The following is a 24,331-nucleotide window of genomic DNA, read 5'->3' on the forward strand; positions in this document are numbered from 1 at the left end:
AAAATCCAGTTGTTTTATGACACGGTAAAGAGACGTCCTTTTGAAATTTGGAAGCGACGGATCCGCGTTGACATCCAATAAAATTCGGTCGATGGTTGGTATTTCTCTCTTTAGCCAAATTGAATGAATTGCTCGCCGTAATCCTGTGCGATCTAAATCATCTATTTTGTCGAACAGTGAAGCCTTCACTCTTTTTTTGTTTGGAGAAGTTACTGTTTTTGTCTGTTTTTATTCACTGGTGGTATTCTTAATTGTGTCTCGTCCAAATCCAGTTAATTCTCTAATGCGGTTAATTATGTCCACGTATTTTTTGTCGGATGTGTTAGAAATGATGTCTTTGTAAATATTGACCATCATTATCTTTTGACGACTGGTCACATACAGTAAAAAACATATAAATAATAATATTAGGTAATAAAATGTGAAATATCATATATTGAATACACAAGTTTTTGAATATGATAATAATTGTTGTGATGATACACAAGGCAAAAACCATGATCATTATTACTTACTTTTCCTTTTTGATTTTTGTTTTTGGAGAAATAGTAGTGACTGCTTCAGGATACAACCTTCGACTGCAGGGATATCACCTGTAATTCTTTCGGTATTATCTTCCATTTTATAATACGCAAAACACAAATAACAATATCACTTCAACACAAATCGGTTTAAACGGACAGGCGCGTAAGTAAGAGGTAATAAGCCTATTAAGGTTATTAACCCCCTTTCATAATCAGATATGATTGTTAACTGGGCATAATTCAATTGCAAAACCTTACGAACAATCCTCAAGAATGACTCGTATGTAGCTTGAGACATTCGGGGAGTCAGCGCATAAACTATCGGAAAAGACTTAAATAGAAAATACAGTCAATAGGTATATACTTGAGAAGCTACTGGTATATAGAGGTGTATTTATTAATTTACTTATTATACTTACTACATTTTTTAAAACCACTTGAAATGTTAATAGACATCCTTTGGTTAGCTGTGGTGGACTTTTTGGTACCGTTTTAAATGTGCCGTCAATTCCTGCAAAGGTTACAGTTAGCAGTTCTCCTCTATATTTTTGAATCGCATCTAAATTTGAGAATATGACGCCAACCCGTTCGTCTTCTACCATAAACGGTAATTGTTGTTGAAAAAAACTAAATAAAAATATATTTAAATATTTTATTTTATTAGGTAATACATGTGAAATTTTACTTTGAGGACGGATTCTGCATTGTTGTTCCATATGCTGAATTTTGATGCTGGCTTAAGGTATCTATCAGTTCTTCGACTGTAGATAGATTGTTGGGATGACGGCGCCGACGCATTTTTTTTACACAAAGTTGAGTTTGTAAATAGGTGTAGTTTGTTGCACCTTCTGGATTTCTAAGGCAGTAATGAAACATTCTTACTTAATTAATAGTATAGTTTTTAGTATATTAAGTAGTATAGGTGTATAGTTAGGTTAGGTTAATTACAATAGTTATGCATATTTTTTATTATTACTATTATATTACTTTTGTATTGGTCTTAGGTTAGGTTATTGATCTTCTCTTACTTACTCAACTATTTCTCTGTTATACATTTCTCTAACTGAGGTGGACATAGTTCCGGGTTTTGTTCCAGCTATACCAATAGCTCTTCTTAAATGAACCATAGTAACATCGACTAACCTAGATGCATGGTTGTGCAATCCTAATACTGTTATTGTATTGTCAATTATAGTTGTATTAACATACGCAGTGGCAGGACAAAATGCTGTTCGATTTTTTTGATTTTCGCACACTACGTATCTAAATAGTTATAAATTAAGATTTTACTAGCTAACCAAACAAACCAAATCCTAAAATATTATTTCTACTCACATTTTGTTATTTCGACTTCTACTTTTATAATACCTGTAGTTTAAATTGTCCACAAATATTTGTGACTTAAGTCTAATACCAGGAATTATTGTGTATGTTGTTGCATGTTCTTTAACTGTAAATAAAATTGTAATTATAATTAATATAGCTATTGCTATATGTAAGTAATATTTAACTTTTATATAAATATATGCATATAATTTAGTACTTACTGTTAACTTCTTCATCTACATCCACATCCATATCTACAATAATTTCTTCTGGAAGATTGAGAAGAAGTAAAACATAATTATGGTCATGTAAATGATTCATATTGAAAACAAAAAACTAGATATATGTATAACTGAAAGTTAAGAAAGTTTAACCAAACAAAAAATAAACCACAATACTAGAGTTGATGTATAATAAGACTGAAAGTGTTTTATAAAACTGTTCTGTAAATTTCCCGCAGTAAAGTATAATAAATAAAAGAAAACTAACATGGTATTTTGTAGATAAGTAAAATGTCATAAATTAAACAAAAATAACTCGATATTATCTTGACATAAATTGATTTTATATGTTACATACTTTACATCTTGGCGTTAACGAGGTAATTCATTTTTCCAGATTAGATTTTATAATTGATTAAACTGATTAAAGTATGTAAGTAAAACTTACTAACTTTTAACGAGTTAAATAAATAAGAAAAGTAAGTTTAACTTATCTTGCCTACATTTGGACTTACACCTATGTATGTTTGTAACATTGTATAGTGTGATTTTTTAAACTAATTTAATAAACTAAAATAAAGAGTAAACAAGGTAAGCTTATTTATATTCCTATTTTTCAAAAATAATTGTTAATATTAAAATTAAATTTTGTATCACTTATTTATAAAAAAACGTTGATTTGCAAATTTAAAAAATCCCCTCATTAAGTATAAGTTAGTTCTAAAAAAATATTTTTGATGAAGATAATTATTTAAACATATTTTATTAATTAAACAAATACAATAATACACTTTACTTTAGTTTATATTTTAAACTACTGAAGTATAAGTGCATAACTGTAAACAAATGCAATCAAATTTAGTTGGTTGAACAATACTATAGTTCTATAAATAAAAGTAAAATAAATTTAAAAGAATATTACAAACATTAATAAAGACCAGATAGACTTAAACAATATTGGTGGCATTTCAATGAGGAATTGGATAAACAACTACATTTTTTCCAACAGTATATTTTTATTATTTTATTTTATATTATAATAAAATATAATTATATATTAAACAACTTCCAGCCCTGTGGTTTTCTCATTTGATGTTCATTAATACACAAACAAAAATAATAAATCATAATATATTATGAATTTAAATTTTATTTATATTATAAATGCATTTAACCATGGTATTTAAATTTTATTCATATTATAAATTTATTCAGCCATGGTATTTACATTTTATTTATAATAAAGATATATCTACTACAAAATTTAAGTTTGTAGAGTCTACAATAATGACAGAAGTAAAAACAATAGAGCATTATAATATTGTTGGATTTAGATGGCCTTAATTTCAAAGATTTTCTTTTTAAGCTATTTTATTCTTAAAAATGAGCTTTTAAGTTTCGACGATTCAGATTACAAATTTGTTTACTTTTTAGCACAAAATTTCCCTAACGTCAATTTAATGAAAATTATGATGATAATGGAAAATATTTTATGTTATATCATGTTATCAAATTTATGTTTGTCGGAGAACGACCCCCATCTCATACTGATATGATATATTTAATTGATATATTGTATGCCACGCCCTCCCGGAGACCGTGTTCAAGGCCACAGTCACCAGATTTTGCCAATACACAGAGTGTCGTACCCCTGGTAGTATGTACGGTTAGGTTATACTATAGTATTATAATACCTTATTGTCACAGAAACTTTTGTAAATTTTTTTTTCATTATTTAACTAGCAATGTGTGATGTGTATCTATTATACTGATCGAGAAAATTATTTCTTGCAAGTTTTAAGATATGGGGCACATCAGCAAACACATATTCATTTTTACTAGTTATTGGATGTTTAAAAGACGTATTTGTTAAAGAAATATCCAAATTTTTCCACAATCCAACATTTGAAAAACCCATATCACTCACAATGGCGATCACATTAAAACCATGTTCATGTAATGCTTCTATTATGTTATTAAGTAATTCTCTTGTCATAGCAGTATCGTAGTTATAGAATATCGGTTGTTTCCAATTGTTCAATAAACCATTAGGTTAATTAATTTTATTCAAATAAATTTAATACAAATGTAACATGATTAATTAATTTGCTTACCTCATCTAGCTATAACGGTATTTGAACACATCTATGTGGCCCACATACTTTTTCAAATTTTTTGTCTTAACAAATTCTTTGTGAAATACATGTCTTATCAAAAGAAATTACTGTTAATTACTGCTAATATATTTTTTTATATTAATTATTCTCTTTTTTAAGTTGGCGATTTTTATTTTTATACAAATCTACAGATTCCATCAGTCTAATTAAAAATAAACATGATTATTTCATTGAAAAATTAACAAAAGCATCAAGTTTCTAAATTACTTCTGAATCAAATCATTATCTGAATCATCAACTAACGGTTGAACCTCTAGTTCAACGTTGACAAAATCCAATGTTTTTGGAACATTTTGATGTTTATTATTAGTTTCTTTAAGCATTATACAAATATTATATTATTGTTGAATTTAATTGATTTTTAAATGCACATAAAAATTAGTAGAATATTTCAATAAACAAAATATTTATTGGAAACTTACACATCAAATACTCCAGCAGGAGTAACTATTTTTGGTGAATCAATTTTGTTTACTGGTGCAAAAGAGTTCACTGGTCTTATAAAAGGTATATAATAATAGTCTGTACCATAAATACTATTAAACAAAACATTGGTATTAAATAAATCTATAATAATTTCTGTATCATTGGCTTATCGGCAATATGGTATGGAGCAAAATGCAATAAACAAACAACAGCTAGATGCATTTTAATAAGTTAATGTAAATAAAAATGAAAATAACAATACATGTAACGTGAATAATGTTAATGTCTATTTCACATGAATAGATGATGTTACAAGTTTTAAGATTTACAGATTTTGCATTAATAAATTGACCATATTCAGTTTGTTGCAACCACATAAAACACAAAATATATCTTTTGGGAACCTATGCAGATGGACTGCAAGGTTTGTCTGATTTTTTCCTTTCTTCCTACTACCATACTATCATAATTTTCAAAAACGCACTATGGCATTATTACTAACTTTCAAATATTTATAGGTCCAGAGTATTTTCTAATGAATTTAAACAAATTTATGTCACTTAAGTTTGCCATAGGTAACTAACGTATATCTGTGAGCTATTCTTTACATCAAATGGTGTTATATAAATATTAATTTATTAAAACCCCCATCTGGAACTACTTTTGTATATTATAGTGATGATTAAATTAATTACATTTAATTAATTTAATCTTAAGCATAATAAAAGACATTATACTTTTTAGATATTTAAATATCATTCTTAAAAATTAAATACTTATTGATAATATAACGAGTATAATTCCATCTTACCATTTTATATTTATTAAATTACAATGTAAATCATTTACATTTACATTATAATTTATTATTTAATGATATTGAATTATATCTGTTTATAATTGTCGAGATGTCAAGATTATAAACCAACGAAATTTAAATCGAATGAGATACAATTATAATAATTGTCATACATTAATATAGATGCTCATTTTCAATTAATAATAATTACATAGGAACACATGAATATTTATTGTTTATTACTTATTTACGTATACATATTTATTTTTTTTTAAATCAATTTCTTTTTCGATGTGCCACTTGATGACTTGATCTAAACCAGTCAATAATGTTTTACATATTTAAAATATAAAGAAACACACCCTCTGACATCGATATTTTTATGTCTCTGAAAAGAACTTAAGTTGGCGCAGAGATCTGATTTTGCTTCCGTTAATGTTACGGAAGGCTCTTCGGAAGAGTTTTTTTGATATAGGAACATCTAGAGACATTTTTCTGTGAGGAAGGGCTAAAATTGTTTCAGCAGCACATACCCTGATACCTACTTAATGTTTTAAGCTAAAATATGATTAAAAAGCTGGGAGACTACGGATAAAACTAAGGGAGCTCAGCATACTCAAGTCCCCCCTAATTGCGACTATGTTCTACTTCGTCATTACCTTAGATACATGAATTTTATCTGACATGATAATCGCCGGAAACCTCAGTATAGGTAATAATAATAATCTATTTATTTTAATTTTATATTTATCGTATACATCAGCAAACGTGTATCTTATATTAATAAAAGTGATTAATTCGTAATATAATGATATTATTGCAATGTAACTTGTGCTTAGAAGCACCAAAATTGTTTAAGTTCATTACATCGCGAAAGTTTTAACTAAAAAAAAACTTCGTTTTATCGAGAGGACAAAAATACATTTAATTATTCGTTATACCTCCAGATTTTCAAGGAAATGAGTGAATGACAGTTTTACTAGTTATATCGAGCCCCAAACTAACTAAAATTCACTTTTCATTTAGAAAAACTGCTAAAATAGGAAACTGAAGCATTTTTAGTGCCCCAAAATGTGCAGACGACAAAAATAAAATAAAAAAATAACATCATTGTAAAATCAATACATTCATCACTCCGCTCAGAAATAAAAAATAAAATAGTCATTAATACTTTATCATGAGCGTTTAAAGTTGAAATTGTTGCTAGTCATACTGTAAATTCAAATCGTGGTAAAAAAGTCCGAACTTTTTACCTTTAACTTTTTAACTACAGAATTTTACTCAGACGTTTTGGTTGTCTACCGGTAAAATTTTATTTTTTTATTTTATTTTATTTTAAACGCCATACAGCTTTTACAATATATTACTTATTAATGAATATACATTAAAACTTTTTTTTTTTTATAAACATATTCAAACATAACACATTGAATTAAAAATAAATTAAAATTATACAGTAGTGCGTAGTAGGCTGCTGAAAATTAAATTTAACGGAACAAAACCCCAAATTAGAAAAAAATGTTTAACTAGTCTGACTATTATCTAAAGACATAGCTCTCCTTAAAGGATCATCATCCAAATAGTTTTTTGACACTGAAGGAAGGTAGTAGGGGTCACGAGAACGGGTTGTACCTGGAATGCGAAAACCTATTCTAGATAACAAGTCTGGCGTGTCAATTACACCAGAGACTAAACCATTTAAAAGTTTAATATCACTCATATTTCTTCTTTCGCTTAGGGTGGATAAATTGAGTGCTATTAAAACGGGTTTATAGTCATGGGGTTCATGATTAATGCCCATAGATCGAGAAACCTTGTTTAAGGAACGATGCTCAACACGTTCAATTCGAATAATATCACATTTGGTCCTTGGAGACCATACCACAGATACATACTCTACAATTGATCTAACTAGAGTAGTATATAATATTAACAAACATCTTACAGATATGACCGACCCTGCATATCGCCTTATAAACCCTAATGATCACAATGCTTTGCCTACTATCCAGTCAATATGAGGTGCAAACAATAACGTTGGAGTAAAAATAAAACCTAAATCTTCAACTTGGTTAATTCGCTGTAATATCACGTTATCAATAGAATAATCATATTGAATAATTGAGTGACGTCTCAAAAAAGACATAACTTTACATTTATGAATTGCCAGCTCTAACCCAACTGTATTACACCAATGGACTAACTTATTCAACGATTCTTGTAACGAAATAGCATCACTCTCAGATTGAACGCAATTAAATAATTTTACATCATCCGCAAATAATAGCATTTTGCTGGCAACAGATTCGCATAAAGTATTTATTAGAATATTAAATAAAAGTGGAGACAAGTGCCCACCTTGTGGGACTCCGGAAGTAATAAACGTACAATAGACAGAGATGTAAAATTTCATGTTTTCACAGACCTGTTGAAACTTTTCAGAAACTTTTCATGTTTTCATGAAACTTTTCAAAAAAATTGAAACTTTTGACTTAACACTTTTATACACCTTTAATTTTTTTTTAAATTATTTAAGTCTATAACCAACTTAAATATTAACTGTTCTTAGCATAGATTAAGATATTATTATTTAACAGTCTCAACAATATTAAATAGGTACTTATATAAAACTATAAAATATGAAAAACCTTTGTAAACATTACAATGTAGCCAATGTAGGTATGTAAGTATGTAACTAACTAACAAGTCAATAAAAAAACAAAGTAACATTTAAACAAAAAACTTTTTCAACAAATTATTTAAGACTATAACCAACTAAAATATTAACTGTTCTCAGCATAGATCAAGAAATAATTATTTAACAGTCTCAATAGTTCACAATATTAAATACTTATATAAAACTATAAAATATGAATAACCTTTGTAAACATACAATGTAGGTAAGTAACCAACTAACAGGTCAATAAAAAAACAAAGTAACATATTTTAAACAAAAAAACTTTTTCAACAAATTATTTAAGACTATAACCAACTAAAATATTAACTGCTTTCAGCATAGATTAAGAAATTATTATTTAACAGTCTCAAAATAGTTCACAATATTAAATACTTATATAAAACTATAAAATATGAATAACCAATTATTGTGATAACACATAACAATATTAACAGCGAATACCAGTGCTACCATAATACCTATTACAATTTACAATTACAATCATAGATATTAAAACTATTGTTCTATTACCTATCTATTGGTGTATGCAGGTATACTGTATACGTACGATTATGAAATTAAATTTTTGATATTGAAAAGTTTTAATACTTTTCATTTCAATAGCCTTGAAACTTTTCAAATTTCATGAAAAGTTTCACTTGAAAATTTCAGAAACTTTTCAGTCTCACATCTCTGACAATAGAGGATATTTTAATGTTATTGTAATAAAATAATTATTATAATTATATAATTTATCATGGGTCATGCTAAGCAGCTGATGAGATGGGCCATGGGAGCACGATCGCAGAATCGCTATGAGCGGTGGAGGCAGCGGCGGACCAATGAAAAACGGAGAAATGCTTACGTCACAGTACATATTGTATGGGCGGAGGGTGGGTGCGCGATTAGTCTAAAACCCGGTAAATTGCTGACATACTTATTTAATTTATCATGTATAAACGTACGAAATACTTGTTATCGTTTTATAGTTTGTACGACGATGACGTCACAACGTCATTTTCTCCTACTCCTGTTTTTTCGATATTTTCGTAATGAGGGAACCTGTATAATCTATCCTAACAAAAACACTTCGTCGAACTACGTGTAAAAAATTGCCAAGTAAAAAAACTAGTCATCTATAAGACTTCAAAATTATAAAGATGTGATATCATGAATAAATGCTAAGTAAATTAAATTTTAAATTAATTGATTCTATCTCAATCCTTTATTTACTTTGCTAGAATTGATTTTCTTTATAAATTAATAATTAAGACTTTTTTATAAAACAAATTTAGTAACATTTGTCATTAAAATTTGTTAAATAGTCCAGTTATGAACAGACATGTTTATTTGTCGAAATAAATAAAGTCTAGCAAAGTAAATAAATGATTGAGATAGAATCAATTAATTTAAAATTTAACTTACTTAACATTTATTCATGATATCACATCTTTATAATGCTGAAGTCTTATAGATGACTAGTTTTTATTACTTAGCAATTTTTTACACGGAGTTCGACGAAGTGTTTTTGTTGGGATATCAGTAGTTTTTTATAACATATTATTCTTATGGACTGGCTTGTAATATGTAATTATTTATGTTTTTATTAATTTATTTTATTATTATGTTTGTTTATTTAATATACTCTATTTTAAAAAAAAATCATATTCAATTTTTTTCCCATTATTATAATATGTACATTTTTACCCTCTCGAGGCCATCGTTCAAAATGTATTGTTTAGTGTCATTACATCGTAGCCATTTATTTATTATCTTTATTAAACATTCATCCATACACATTGTAATTGTCGTTTTTTATTCTAAATAGTTATTTCTCCTTTTTCGTAATTTCTGTTTATATGTTTTAGAAACCATTTTAGAAATAAAGAATCACAAATTATAATATAGTAGTACATACTCTATTCAAAATGAGATCATTACTCGGCGGCGACCAGTTTTCGTCCGGCGGCGGTCAGTCTCCGCCTACAAGCATCGATCACGTGACCAAGACTCCGGTGGCCTGTCCTGTGCGTACGTGCGTCATGCGTTAGACAGGGTGAATGTGCGTGCGCGCGTCATTCGTCGCCAATGAATTTTAAATTACAGTAGAAATCGGTTATAACGAGTTTCAAGGGCCAGATAGTTTTTCTCGTTATAACCGGTATCTCGTTATAATATGTGGTTAGAACGAGCATTCATTGTAACCGATTAATAACGGGAAATACAAAAATAAAACCGACGACTTTTTTTATTTGACTTATAATCGAAATTAATACTGAATTTATACATGTATGCACATACATTATTTATACATACATTTATTATTAATTATTATAATTGGAGATTTATTACTTTATTTATCTATAAATATTACTTAAACATAATTATAAAACACTTGAATTTAATTTCTTAAAATAATCTTTGATCGAACTTTGCTTCATGTATTTACTGTTGACCGATGTTTCTAATAAAGACAACACTTTTCTTTCAGCATCTGTGCCTTCATATTTTGTGAAATAAAATCTTTCTAGTGTTAGACCTAAATAATAAATGTTACATAAATAATAGCCAAAAGTTCTTATCTTGCAGGTAACTGTTCGTAATAACCGAAAGGTCGTTAGTCAAGTTCGTTTTATTTTACTCGTAATAGCCGATACCTCGTAATAACCATACTCGTTGTAGACGTATATTTTAACATACAATCATATGAGCTTGTGCCGGGACCTAACGTTTTGCTCGTTGTTAGCAGTATCTCGTATTCGAGTAGATTATATTTAGGTATTTAATCACCAAAAAATACAGCATTTATTACAAACTGATCATATAACCATATGACATGTAATATTGCACTATATGAAATACAGTTATGTAAGTTTTTGATGCACGGATGCGAAATGTTCCTATAGTATAAACCTAAAATTCGTTTTTATAATAACTGTACAAATAATTTTGTACACTATCGTTTTAAAACGAAAAAAGAAAATCTAATTTAGAGTTAAAAATAATTTTATTTAGAAATTTTAAGAATATTCATGATACATAGTAATTTGTTAATTATGTAAATATTTAATAAACTTGTTTTAGTGTGAACAATTATGATTGGTTAACTGAATAATCCATACAAATAATATAAATGATAAAAGTATTATAGTTATGAGTGACCGCATAACCCATATTCACTTGCGAGTGAAATCACCTTCATTAAAACTTGAAGTAGCAGATGCAGACGTCCCTTGAATTGGAACAGTCGATTCTGGTCGCATTGCAGAAGATTGGTGATTATTGAATCTGCGTGGAGCAAAATATTCAAAATTACTTTGTGTTTGTTGAGACAACATGTTAGATAGATCACATGGCATAGGATCTGTCCAGAAGAAGTTGTGGTTTAAAGCTGAATCGGCATCAAATCTTTTAGCTGGATCTAATACCAAGAGTTTATCCAATAGATCACAACCCAATGGATCACGAACATAGGGCATTAATCGTTCCTTCACCTACAAATCAAATAGTTAGTTAAGCATTAAAAACAAAACCTAATTGGTAGGTAAATTTGAATAATAACCTTTCGATCTTGTCTTTTCAATAATTCAATTCGATTGTACAGTTCTAAAGATTTAACTTTAGGCCAGACTTCTGGTGTTATTGAACCACATAGTTTTGATATCAAAATTAACTGTTGTTGCTCAGAATTACCCTGCATAATTGGACAACGAGTCCACATTTCAGCCATAATACATCCAGCTCCCCATAAGTCTACAGGCGGACCATAGTTACGATCGCCAAGCAGCAACTCGGGAGGTCGATACCATAATGTAACAACTCGATTAGTATATCTAAAATATTTATATAATTATTATGTGGTATTAACATTAAATGTTATAGATTAAATGGTTTATATTTTTAAAATATTTTATTACCATTATGCATTAATTATTAAACTGAAAAAAAAACTTATTTTAGTAGATCGTGTAAAATGTTATGTTAATTTGTTTTAAGTACCGGTATTTATATAATTTAATTGAATAATAGAATTATTTTATTTAATATCTATATAGGTTCAGCATTACTCTTACATTACCATTGTTGTATGTGGCATAATAAGTATGTGAGTTCACTTGATTATATCAAAATCTGATTACCTAACAGCAAATGATAATAGCTAATTTATAATATTTTAAAAACAAATAAAACTACATAAAATTAAACATAGCATGATCATTTCAAAATAATATATATATATGAATTTTAATTAATTAATTTTTTTTTTACTCAGTTATACCAAAATGTTATTATTTTAGCAACTTATGGTATAATATGCAAATGAAGCAATTTAAAAAATAATAATAATGAATCTATAGAATTCATTGAATATGCTGGAAAAAGGCTATATCTTTCAATATGCTCTATACCGAAAAAAAATTATTATATATATCAATGAACGTAGACTACCACTTCTGACTACCATATAAAGAAATTACAGCAATGTATATAAAAATATCTACATTTTATAAAAAGTAGAAAATAAAGATTTTCAGTGAATAAAAAATGAAAAATGTATAAACAAGTTATGAACAAAATACGTATGCACTCTATCTAAAACTGTAATTAATTAAACCTATCTACAAATTTTCTCATCTCTTATGAAGAAATTAAAAATTTTACCACTTTTATTTAAGGCTGCCATGTACTCTCAAATAAGTTTTCATTCATAATACACATTTTCTTTACCTTTAATTGATAGTCTTGCTTTAATGGTTGATATGAACTAGGAAATATAAAGATAAAAAATAGTATGAAATACCAATGTGAGCATTTTATCTATTGTAGAACACGAATTATTAGTAGACAACTAGACCATATACTTTATAGTTGGGTGATACATAAAGCGATGATAGACCAAGATTTCGGGGGAACGACGATAAAAATATATTTAGCATGGTAAATAGAAATGTTAAACAAATTATTTCATACATTTTAAATTTTTTTTTTTTTTTTGTTGTGTTAATTAAATAAACATGATATTACTTATTTGGTTGTCCAATTTTCTGAGTACTGAAAGCTCTGGCCAGACCAAAATCAGCTAATTTTACTTTCCCAGTTTTTGTGATCAATATATTTGCTGTTTTGATGTCGCGATGTAATATCTGATACATAAAACATAACATAAGTTTCGATTTTCACAAATGTACACAGTTCTAAAAATATCATTATTTTTATTAGGTATAATATTATATACTTTGTTGCTGTGTATGTAGAAGAGACCATTGAACATTTGTTGGACTACTTGCTTAATCTCTCCAAGACTGAACTTCACCTTAGTATTTGACAGCAAGCCAGCCAAATCATGTTCACAGAATTCAAACACCAAATAAAATGTTGAACGATAATTATTATCCCGAGTGGCTATACAACATTAAATGTGATATTAATATAACAGAAAAATAAAATGTTGATGTTTAAATTATAATTACCTTTAGTTTGACAGATTTCCAAAAGGCTTACTATATTATCGTGTTTTAATTTTTGTAATATTCGAATTTCTCTTAGAGCAGTAATCGGAAACTAAGATTGATAAAAAAAAATGTTATATAAAAATTAATAGTAATATAAACAATTATATTCAATGGGTATATTTATTATATATTTTTAAACATTGTCTACCTAACCTACCATGCTAGAAGCATTGATGTGTTTTTGGACTAGATATATTTTTTTTCTTATTAATTTTATTGTGTAACAAAAGTATATTAGCATATAGAAACACAATTCTTTAAAAAAATAAAATGTGTATTAATAATCAGTCTTCACAATTCATTAAGCTTCTAAAAAAATATGACATGCTATTACATGCGCACATTACACAAAAACATGATTCCTCAATTTTCCTTCTAAAAAAAAAATATCTATTAGCACTCTACATTTAAATTTTAGAGTGATTACCGTAGACACAATTAGCGTTTGATATTGAAAAGTGCTTAAGCCCTACATTATTAATATTGAATAAGCTTTAAATTATAAAATTATAAAATATATAATAAAGCTTTTAATTATAAAATTATAAAATTGTATTAACTTACTCCTTCTTTTTCATTTTCCATTAGAATTTTTTTCATAGCCACTATCAATTTAGGATCTTTCTTGTCTCTTGCTTTGAACACTTCACTAAAAAATAATAATAATAATAAAATACTTGTTTATAAATTATAATTAATCAGATAAATAATAGTTAACGAATAAAAATACTTAAAATATCAGGGCTTTGAAAATATGATATATGTGTACTATATTAGGTACCTAAAATGTCTATTTTCAATAATATTGTTTTGCAATAGTTTATGTTTGTAAGTAACCAATGTGACTAAGACACTATATATGCGCAACTATGATTGTTGGACTGCAAAATTTGTTTTGGTTTGTATAAAATATTATAGTGCATTGTTTTGAATTTTGGGACGTAAAAGTATTTGTTTTAGAGCGATACATTCTTAACTTTTATTAGCTTTGCTATCTTCCTATCATATTGTAGATTTAATAACATCAATAACATAATATTATTATTAAATACCCAAATGTGCCTTGACCAATCTTTGTCAGTTTTTCAAACTTGTTGGCATCTTCACAAAACGAGAAATTAAACTCCTCCAAGTATTTCTCCCTCTCACGGGCCAAGTCCATCTGCAGCTGGTCGGGCGTTGTTGTTTTCGCCGGTGTAAAATTCGTCATAGTAGTCGTCTTGAAGTCTTCTGGTGAAACGTATGGGCCAAAAGAATATAACCTAGTTATTAAAATAATCCATTAGCAATACTTTGATAGCCAGAGGGAACATACATATAAAATATGAGAGTCTGAATAATTTAGATTGACTGACCGCTAGTTGCTTGATAATTTGTCACTGTGATTGTCACCCGATTTCACGGTTATAAAGCGGTAACAACGTTACCCTAGTATATTGTATACACCACAAAGTAGAACCAAATGCTACCAATTAACAATGTCTATTTAATTATATCTAAATAACACTTTTAATGGTTTAATCATTTCATCACATAACAAATTATCATTTATTAACAAACAAATAGGAATTTAGTCAGAATTATGAGTTATATTAATATGGCTACTGTAGATTATGTTCAAAATGTATTTGTCTGAGTGTAAAAACGGGTCACTATATTACTGCTGCAGTTTGTTTGAAAAACTTATTATTTTTATGAGACATTTATGAAAAAGAATTCCACAGACCAGAGAGAAGCCGATGCTATGAAATACGTATTTTAAGACGGAAATTACTATGAGAAAGTCACTCGGCTACGACGCCAATGTCACATGACTCCTGGCGTTGATTTGTGGAAAGCACAACGCCTGTCCGGATGAGGTAGGTCTTTGTAGAAAATGCTCGTTTCGAAACCAGATTAATGTTTCCCTAAATCCGGACATATTTTGTGCGTGATATTAGCATTACAATTGACCCGGACAGAAGAACACTACGAATGATTATGATTGTCAAAGAATTAGTAAGTACCTACTAGCGATAGAATTGTAAATACTTTTTTTAGGTAGTATGAGGATAGAATTATTTTTAAATATTGATTAACTAATGGATTTGAGAAATTAAACATTAAAACCTTACCTTGATATTTGATGATTTCAATGGATGTTCACGTTTTTAATGTGGGTCGGCCTTACAGTCGAGCAATGTTCAATGGCGGAATTCTACTGCGTCATTCCCATCACAATCAAGAGGATACAACAATTGAAGCGATCAGTGGAACAAACAGGTAAGCCAAATTGTTTCATAAATTTATTTTTCCAAGATTCCGGATTCATGGAAAAAATACCTTTATATTGGTATACCTACCACCACAGAACAATATAGAATAGACACTCGATCAGCTGATCGGGTTACTGTATCCCTAAGTTTGAAGTATTGGAAATTGTACCGTATCCGTAATCTGATAGAATGTTAGCAACGTGTATCCCTCTTAGTTACGGAATTATAAAAACGGAAACAACCAAACAACGCAATGGGCATTACATAACACTATATCAGTTCTGTCTCTTTTTGTGTGATAATCCACCATTTTAATGCATCAGTATTGCGGTTCTGTATGGCATCTTCTAAGTACCTCTGTACCTCTATAATAGCTCTAGAGGTGTTGGTTCCTGTAGGTTGAACTTGGGCCACTTTTGAATCAATCGAACTCCAAATTGAAAAACCTTTTTCATTTTCTGTTGATATAGCGGTAGATGTAGGTTGCACTGTCCTGTTATCTGATATTATTGATGCAGTTTTTTCTATAATGTCACTTTTAATTGTTTGCAAGAGATTTCCAGTGAACGAGATATTTTTAAAACGTGGATCGGCAAAAGTCTTACTACTAATAATGCAACCCTAACGATCTCTAACCTGCATTCCAGATAATAATTTGTCTACAACTTTGTTTACTCTTGGATGGTAATTTTCTTTTTGGAGTTTGTTGCATGCATTTTTAAGCCCTTCTGATAATATTATTACTAAAGAAGCTGTCATGTATTTATCTCCACTTACAGCTCTTGTAGCCTCTTCAAAAGGTCGTAACACTATGCAAAGTTCTCATTACTTTCCATTCTTCGACACTTAGTCCTTCAGAAAGATTATCTAACAAACCTAGAGTTCCACGAATAGAGCTTTCAAGTTCAACCATACGCTCAAGGGTTGAATTCCAGCGGGTACTGACATCCTGAAGAAGCTTTTTCGGTTCTTTTGCACCATTACCGGTACCTAATTATTAAGTTTTTTATTTGCAGATGTACTTTTTCTGAAATGGATCACAATCGTTTTAATTTTTTCTATAAGGTTAAATTCAATTTTTAAAGCCCCTTGAACAATAAAATTTAACGTGTGAGCAAAGCATCCAAAATGTTTTAACTCAAGTTTGGATAAAGCACTTTTTTTATTGTTTGCGTTATCTGATACTGCAAAACAAATTTTTTTCTTCTAAATCCCATTCTTCTAATGTCATTTTTATTTTTATGCTTAAATTTAAACCTGTGTGGCTTTCAGAAAATTCACGGCAACCATTCAAAACAGATTTCAGACTGAAATTTTTGTCAATAAAATGAAATGTAATAGCGATATAACCCATATTACTCCTGGATCTCCAGCAATCAGTCGTAATGTAAACACATTCAGCTTCAGCTTGTATCATTTCCTTCGTTTAATTTAAACATTTTTGATACAATTCTGGTATATGTACTTTAGACAATGTATGTCGATTCGGAATCTTATATGAAGGATTTAACAGAATAACGAAATGTCTGAAGCCTTTGTCATCAACTATCTTAAAAGGTTGAAAATCGTTTGTTATAATTTTTATAAGGGCATCATCAATTTTCTTTTGTGTGTCAAATGTCATTTTTCTAGGTACATATTCTAAAATGTTAGTTTGTTTTCTTTTACGGATATTAACTATTGGACTTTGAATGGACGTTGATGGAGTTGGAATTTCATGAGATGTTGATGCAGTTGGATTTTGAACGAGTGTGGTTGGAGTTGTGTTTGGTATATTTAAAGAAGATGTGGGAAACTGATCACTAGAAGTTTGACCTGGATCGTCAACGATTTCTTCGTTCGACTACAGAAAAAAAAACTTTTATTTAATAATTTAGTGAGTTTACCTTACTATACTTTACTTACTATTCTTTATTTAAAAATTGTAAAATAAACGTACCTGTTTTGCTGTATTTATTTGTATCCGACAACTAATAGAATAATGCGTTTTTAAATTAGTTATACTAGTCTTAAAAGAATATTTTTTTTTACAAATATTGCATTTTGCAAATGTTGTGTTTTCTATCACTGTGAAATGAGACCAAATATCACTTGTCTTACGATTCATGTTGAAATAATTAACCACTTTACACACACATTATTAAACAGAAGAACTAGACAGTAAACACATGTGCCAGCGTTTACCACAGACAATGCAATATTCTACGATGATGTACTGGGGTAGAATGTGCTCATTTTATTAAATGAATTGTGTTTTAAGCATAAGAGTTTGTATTTGAGTGAACATGTTAATTCTTGTCTAATAATTGCGTGGTATTGTTTGCATTTTGTACTATGTTTAATATACGTATGGAAATAAAACATATAATACATAATTTTATCATAATAATTTTTTTTCATTCAATATTTCAATACATCATTTTATCATTATTATTTTTTTTTCTTCATATAATACATCTTTTTATTCTCTATATTATATTATATTATTTGACTAGTTTTAATGCATATAATCTTTACCTAGGGTTTAACTAGTTGTAACTCACACATAATATTTAAAATAAACTTAATATTTTGTTTTAATGACGCTGTATACAATTATTTAAGTACAGCTATGCATATAAATTGTATTAGTAGGATGTATTTCTAATGAAATATTTGTGTTAAATCTTAATTTAGTAAAATTTAAAGTTACGCTGCAATCACCATTAGTATGTGTGATCCAGGTGAATAGATGATAGTTAAATTAAATAAACTTTATTTTTTTAACTTAGTCAAGTTAATAATTGTCTCCATATTATCTTTAAATTTGCTGAGTTAAAAGTATTTTTAATAATCATTATCTTATAAAGTTATAACTTAGGTATCTAACTCAGTTTAATTTTACTCATTAACTTGTTATTTTTGAAGACAAGATACTCAACACCATCAAAACCCAGGTAAAATCCTTTGCTGCTCGCCTACAAGGCCTAGAGCAGATAATAGCAATAGTAAATTTAAAATTTAAATTTATTCATCTTATAGCTTATTTGGTATTACTGTTTGTAACGGCTATAGCATTAGATATTAGCTGGCAGCTGCTAATAAAATAGGAAATTGAAAATATGCGATACTATCATATCATCAGCTGTTTTTTAGCAATAGCAATAGCTGCTAGTTGTCACTGCTATTTTACATTAGACAACCAATTTTTTTCAAAAATGACAAAGGTATAATCTACAAATCATGCCCGATCTATTGATACTACAAACAGACAAATCCGTTCATTCATTAGGTCTGTAGCCCTGACTAAAGAAAACGGGCAAATTTACACACATTCAATGGTCAAACTCTGGCTCGTGTAATGTACTATACTACAGTAGTGACGGCTTCGCTTTTTTTTTTTACTTAGCTTCGCGCCACTACCGTCGCGCTGGATAAACCTCGAGTAGTACCTACCACAAGGCACAAATCATGGTTAATATACGTGGGTTTGCTTTATTATGTTTTGCCGGATAAATACACCGTCGGATCCCAAACGGCTCCTGTCCAAAAAGGTATAATGAACAGGTCGGTTCCGAAACGGCTCCCGTCCAAAAAAAAATATTCAAATAGGTATAAATGTATAATTGTAAACTCTACAATAATTATTAGATATATGCACGCCTGTCTTCCAAAACAGCATACACAATACCGTTGATGTTATTACGCTCCTTGTATTTCTGTTGTTGTACAGTATATACACACATATACTAATCAATATACAATCTGAAATTCAAATTAAAGCTCGAAGTTATTTTAATACACCAAGATCGAAAAAAAGCAAGAGTTCGCCGAAAAAATCATTTGCGAATTTTCATCTAATAAAATATCACGCATAGACTATATAAAAAAATTGTGCTTAACAAATTTACCCGATATAATATGATTTTTTTAAATATTTTTATTTATACATTTTTTACATTTTTTAAATATTTTTTTAACGTTAAAAATTAAAAATTAAATATTATACTATACGCTTTTTTTTATATAATTTTAATAATTTACATAGTGTACACCAAGACATTTTTAACCACACCTCTTTTGAGACAGTCCTAAGTCTGTATAAAGTGGGAAGGAATTTGTGGTGTATAAAAAACCGGAGCCGTTTAGGAATTTACTTGTTCGTTAGACCTTTTTGGATGGGAGCCGTTTGGGAATTGACCTTTTTGTAAAACGGGAGCCGATTAGAGAAACAGGAGCCGAATGGGCTACGAACAAATACACAGCACAAACGATGAAAAGCAATTAGCAAATAATTAATAAAGAACAATCAATAATAATTATTAATTAAAGAACTACGTGATTTATAATAAATAGCGATTAGCAATTATTATTTTATTCTTAAGAGGACGTTTCACCCGCATGTGTTGTCTCCGTCTTACAAGTGCGTAACATTGCAAAAACTGTTTCGCGCGGGAAAGGACCGAGAAAGATATAGGTATAACTAAGAAACGAAATTTTCACCGCATAAAGAGGAGAATTTTGTCTGTGCAATAGGGTTTTTATTTTTTCGATATCAGAACTACAAAAAAAGTTATTCATGCTTAAAAAACACAAAATTAATGTATTATAAAACAATAAGAATTTTTTTTTGTATAAGTGATATCGAAAAAATAAAAACTATATTGCACAGAAAAATTCTCCTTTTTACGTGGTGAAAATTTCGTTTCTTAGTTATAACTGTATCTTGCTCGGTTCATTCCCGCGCGAAACAGTTTTTGCAATGTTACGCACTTGTAAGACGGAGACAACACATGCGGGTGAAACGTCCTCTTAATTATAATATAAGTACCTATTGATTAATTATAATATCATAACAATGTATTCGTGTTATGTGTATACAAATATTTTAACAAAATATGTCATTGATGTACATTATTTATATGTTATATGTATATTCAGCTGCATCCGAGTTGGGTCTCAAATTTAAAATTGCTACACTAGTTGGGTCACGAATTATTTTAGGTACTACACTAGTTGGGTCCCAGATTTTTGTAGGTACTATACTAGTTGGGTCTCGGATTTTTATAGGTACCTACTACACTAGTTCGGTCCTGAATTATTTTAGCTACAACATTAGTTCTTGAATATTTTTTGGTAAGTACTACACTATAATTAACATTTTCCTTTCCATTTTAACAGACTTAGGACTGTCAATAATCTATTTAGAGCACAGGTATAGTTTAGTATGTTTTTTACAGTTTTTTTTTTTTTTTTTTTTTGTTGCTTTTCCATTATAATATAAGTTATTAATATTTTATAAAAAATCAACTTCACAAAATCACTTTTGTGTTGCTAAAAATATTAAAAATGTTAAAAACCAAGTATGACAATACATATTATATAATATAAATATACCTATATAAGTGTAAGTGAAAAAATATTAAAAATGTTAAAATAATTATATAATATAAATACAAATAAAATAATATTTTTTGAAAAATCACATGTGTGTTTTTAAGAATGTATACGATATTAATTTTACAAAATCAAATCGATTGATTATTCCTGTAATTTTTTTATTATATATTTTAATATTTAAAAAAAAAAACTGTAAAAAAATTTTTTAACCATACCTGTGGTTAAATTGATCATAGACAGTCTGCCAAAATGAGAATGAAAATTTTAGTATAGTGTAGTACTTACCATAAAATATTCAGGAACTAGTCGAGTACCTAAAAAAATTTGGGACCCATCTAGTATTGTACCTATAAAAATCCGGGACCCAACTAGTATAGTAACTTTAAAAATCTGGGACCCAACTAGTATAATACCTGCGAGTAACCCCTAGTACTCGGAACCCAACTCGGATGAGCCGATAAATTCTATTACACAGGTATATGGACATTTACTTGCCGTCTTGGGTGTTATTGAAAATACTTTTAACATACTTTCCCCAAAATTATTCTTAATTACTGTTTAGAATACTTATTAAAAGTATTACATTCCTATAAAAGTAATTTAAGAACCCAAAATATTCTAAAAATTTTGTAAAATCTATATATACTAATATACTACTATATATTGTATATATTGAGAATTATTTATTTTTATAGTATTACTACAATACGATAATTGGCAATAACTACAAGCGTAAGTACAATTTGAGTAAATAGTCTATAATATTTTCTTACATAGCTGAGATCGATATTATTTTGCATCTCTTAATTTTTTGGGAAAGAAAAAGTTGACACTTTTTCTTCGTTGAATTTATATACAGTTTGACATCCAACCACACAACATATACGAGGCATTATTTGATTGTTGCACTCGTTACAGAATACAGTACTACAGTTTATGGTGAGTAACAAAACATCGGGGAGTTAAATAAAAAAAAGGTTGCGTATAAAATAGTATAAATGTGCTTACATAAATCTAAATTATAAGTTTACTATTTAAAATCAATGATATTATAAGTCCTATCTACTACTAGAGCGTTATAGATGTTGTGAAAATATGTATTGATGAATACTAACCTAACCTAATCATAACACTTTCGGACCGCATACGTATAGATTTATCTAACCTGTATATCTTAAACCGTACCACTCACCTTTATACTACCTAGATAAGGTACTCTTATATTATTTAAATTGTTATCAGTGAAGCTCGCATGGAGAAGGCCGCCATTTTGTTGCTTGTCATAACATTGATTGGCATACACAAAATGCATAAGGAATAAATGAAATTGTACATTTTTTTAAAGGTGAAATATAATAATAACTAGCTGATCCTCGTGCACTTTATTGTACGTTAAAATACGAAATGATATTATATCTATATGATTAAAAATTTGTGTTTAATTCGTCGATTGTTTAAATGACTATACAACTGAAAATTGTTATATTTTTTTTTATATAAAGTATAACTAAATAATAAAAACTATTGGTACCACTAAAATCTGTTAGCGTCTAATATCTACAAACGTGTATAAATATAGTTGCACGATAATAACACGCTGGACAACTAACAGTCCTAAAATAGTTGATGGCCGTACAAATAAATATTTATGTTTAATTTTGAATTGGACCATTTAATGAACTTATCATTGTAAATTACGTGTAACGATAGATACATAATATTTGAACTTTGTATCATTAAAAATGTTTATATCAATAACTTAAGTATATTAGCTGACTTATAAGTAGAGGTCGGATTTTTATGATTTTACATATTTGTTTCTAGTCTATGCAATTAAATGGGTGTGAGAAATTTTTACGATTCATGAAACACAGAATTCATAGGAAAAAATTTATTTTGCATAAAAAAGCTTATTTTATGGGTTAAAGAATATTTAACACGTTAGAGAATATTTGAGAATATTTTTGTAATATCGGCATATCATGAATATATTTCAAGTATCGAGTATCTTGTATCGCGACACTTCAAAGCAAAGTATCTCATATCTAGTATCTCGATACTGCTTTTTGTGTATCTTGCCCAACCCTGTGTACAAAGTAATCGGCGGCGATGAAATTATGATGTCACGCATATTTTCAAATAATTACACAGGCTAAATAATAGTTGTAAATATATTTTAACGGTAAATCTGTTTTTATTTCACTTAACCCTATATTCATTTTTAAGATATACTTATTTTTTTAGTGTTAAGGTCCTTTAATACCCAGCGTAGCCGTAGTGATCATAATATTTCATCGCATTTATTGCTTTGTAAATGTGAAACAATTTTTTAAAATTGGTATCTAATCTAATAACGAATTGATAATTTCTTATTCATCCATACTGAATTTTAAAATCAATAGCAACCCTATAATAAACCAAATTATATTTAAATTTATTATTATTATATCTATTATTTATATAAAAAGTCTGAAGTCAAATATAATTCGTGGATACTTGAGACTATTAAAGTACATTATTATGTTGTATACGGTATAGGCTAATATTAAAATGTATTAAAATGATATGTAGGAACAAATAAATATTCAAGACCCAGGAAAATGTTTTAATTAACGGAAGTCGTTAATGAAAAAAAACATCAACACTGACTTTGTTGGTACACCGCATCAAACTCCGTGGTAAGAAAGTTATGTTTAGTAAACTAAAAAGAATAACAAATTACACATTTTTTTCTTAATTGTTTTTGTTTTTTCTTACGCTTTTAAAAAGTATTGAGAATTTTTAGATTCTGAGCGGAGCGATGAATGTATTGATTTCACCATGATGTGTGTTTTTATTATTATTTTTTTTTTGTGTCTGTCATCACGTTTTGGGGCAGTAAAAGTGCTTTGATTTTTGACTTCAGTACCTTGTTCGATCAGAAAGTGTATCTAGTTGGTATTATGGGGAGTTAAAAGTAAAAAAATTCTTAATACTTTTCTAAATAATCGAGAAAAACAAACTAAAAATTAAGGGAAAACGGGAAATTTTAGGC

General features: G+C 28.4%; 2 protein-coding genes and 1 pseudogene across 2 annotated transcripts; all 3 read right to left on the minus strand.

The window, feature by feature from the left end:
• Positions 1–228: 228 nt before the first annotated feature.
• Positions 229–2,171, minus strand: LOC149057073 (uncharacterized). Its single transcript, XM_089223282.1, has 8 exons — positions 2,072–2,171; positions 1,860–2,013; positions 1,557–1,787; positions 1,210–1,380; positions 944–1,151; positions 656–855; positions 516–578; positions 229–370 (listed from the first exon to the last, which is right to left on the minus strand). The coding sequence occupies exons 1-8, from the start codon at positions 2,169–2,171 to the stop codon at positions 229–231; spliced, it is 1,269 nt and encodes a 422-aa protein (XP_089079408.1).
• Positions 2,172–6,995: 4,824 nt separating this feature from the next.
• Positions 6,996–7,619, minus strand: LOC149057074 (uncharacterized; annotated as a pseudogene).
• Positions 7,620–11,241: 3,622 nt separating this feature from the next.
• Positions 11,242–15,844, minus strand: LOC149057075 (cyclin-dependent kinase 9-like). Its single transcript, XM_089223609.1, has 8 exons — positions 15,778–15,844; positions 14,716–14,925; positions 14,228–14,312; positions 13,622–13,712; positions 13,387–13,553; positions 13,176–13,294; positions 11,713–11,983; positions 11,242–11,644 (listed from the first exon to the last, which is right to left on the minus strand). The coding sequence occupies exons 2-8, from the start codon at positions 14,871–14,873 to the stop codon at positions 11,327–11,329; spliced, it is 1,209 nt and encodes a 402-aa protein (XP_089079735.1). The 5' UTR covers positions 14,874–14,925; positions 15,778–15,844; the 3' UTR covers positions 11,242–11,326.
• Positions 15,845–24,331: the final 8,487 nt, after the last annotated feature.

Source organism: Diuraphis noxia, unplaced genomic scaffold (assembly GCF_037042655.1).
Source record: "Diuraphis noxia isolate RWA-SAM2 unplaced genomic scaffold, SU_Dnox_SAM2 contig0003, whole genome shotgun sequence".
Taxonomy (NCBI): Eukaryota; Metazoa; Arthropoda; class Insecta; order Hemiptera; family Aphididae; genus Diuraphis; species Diuraphis noxia.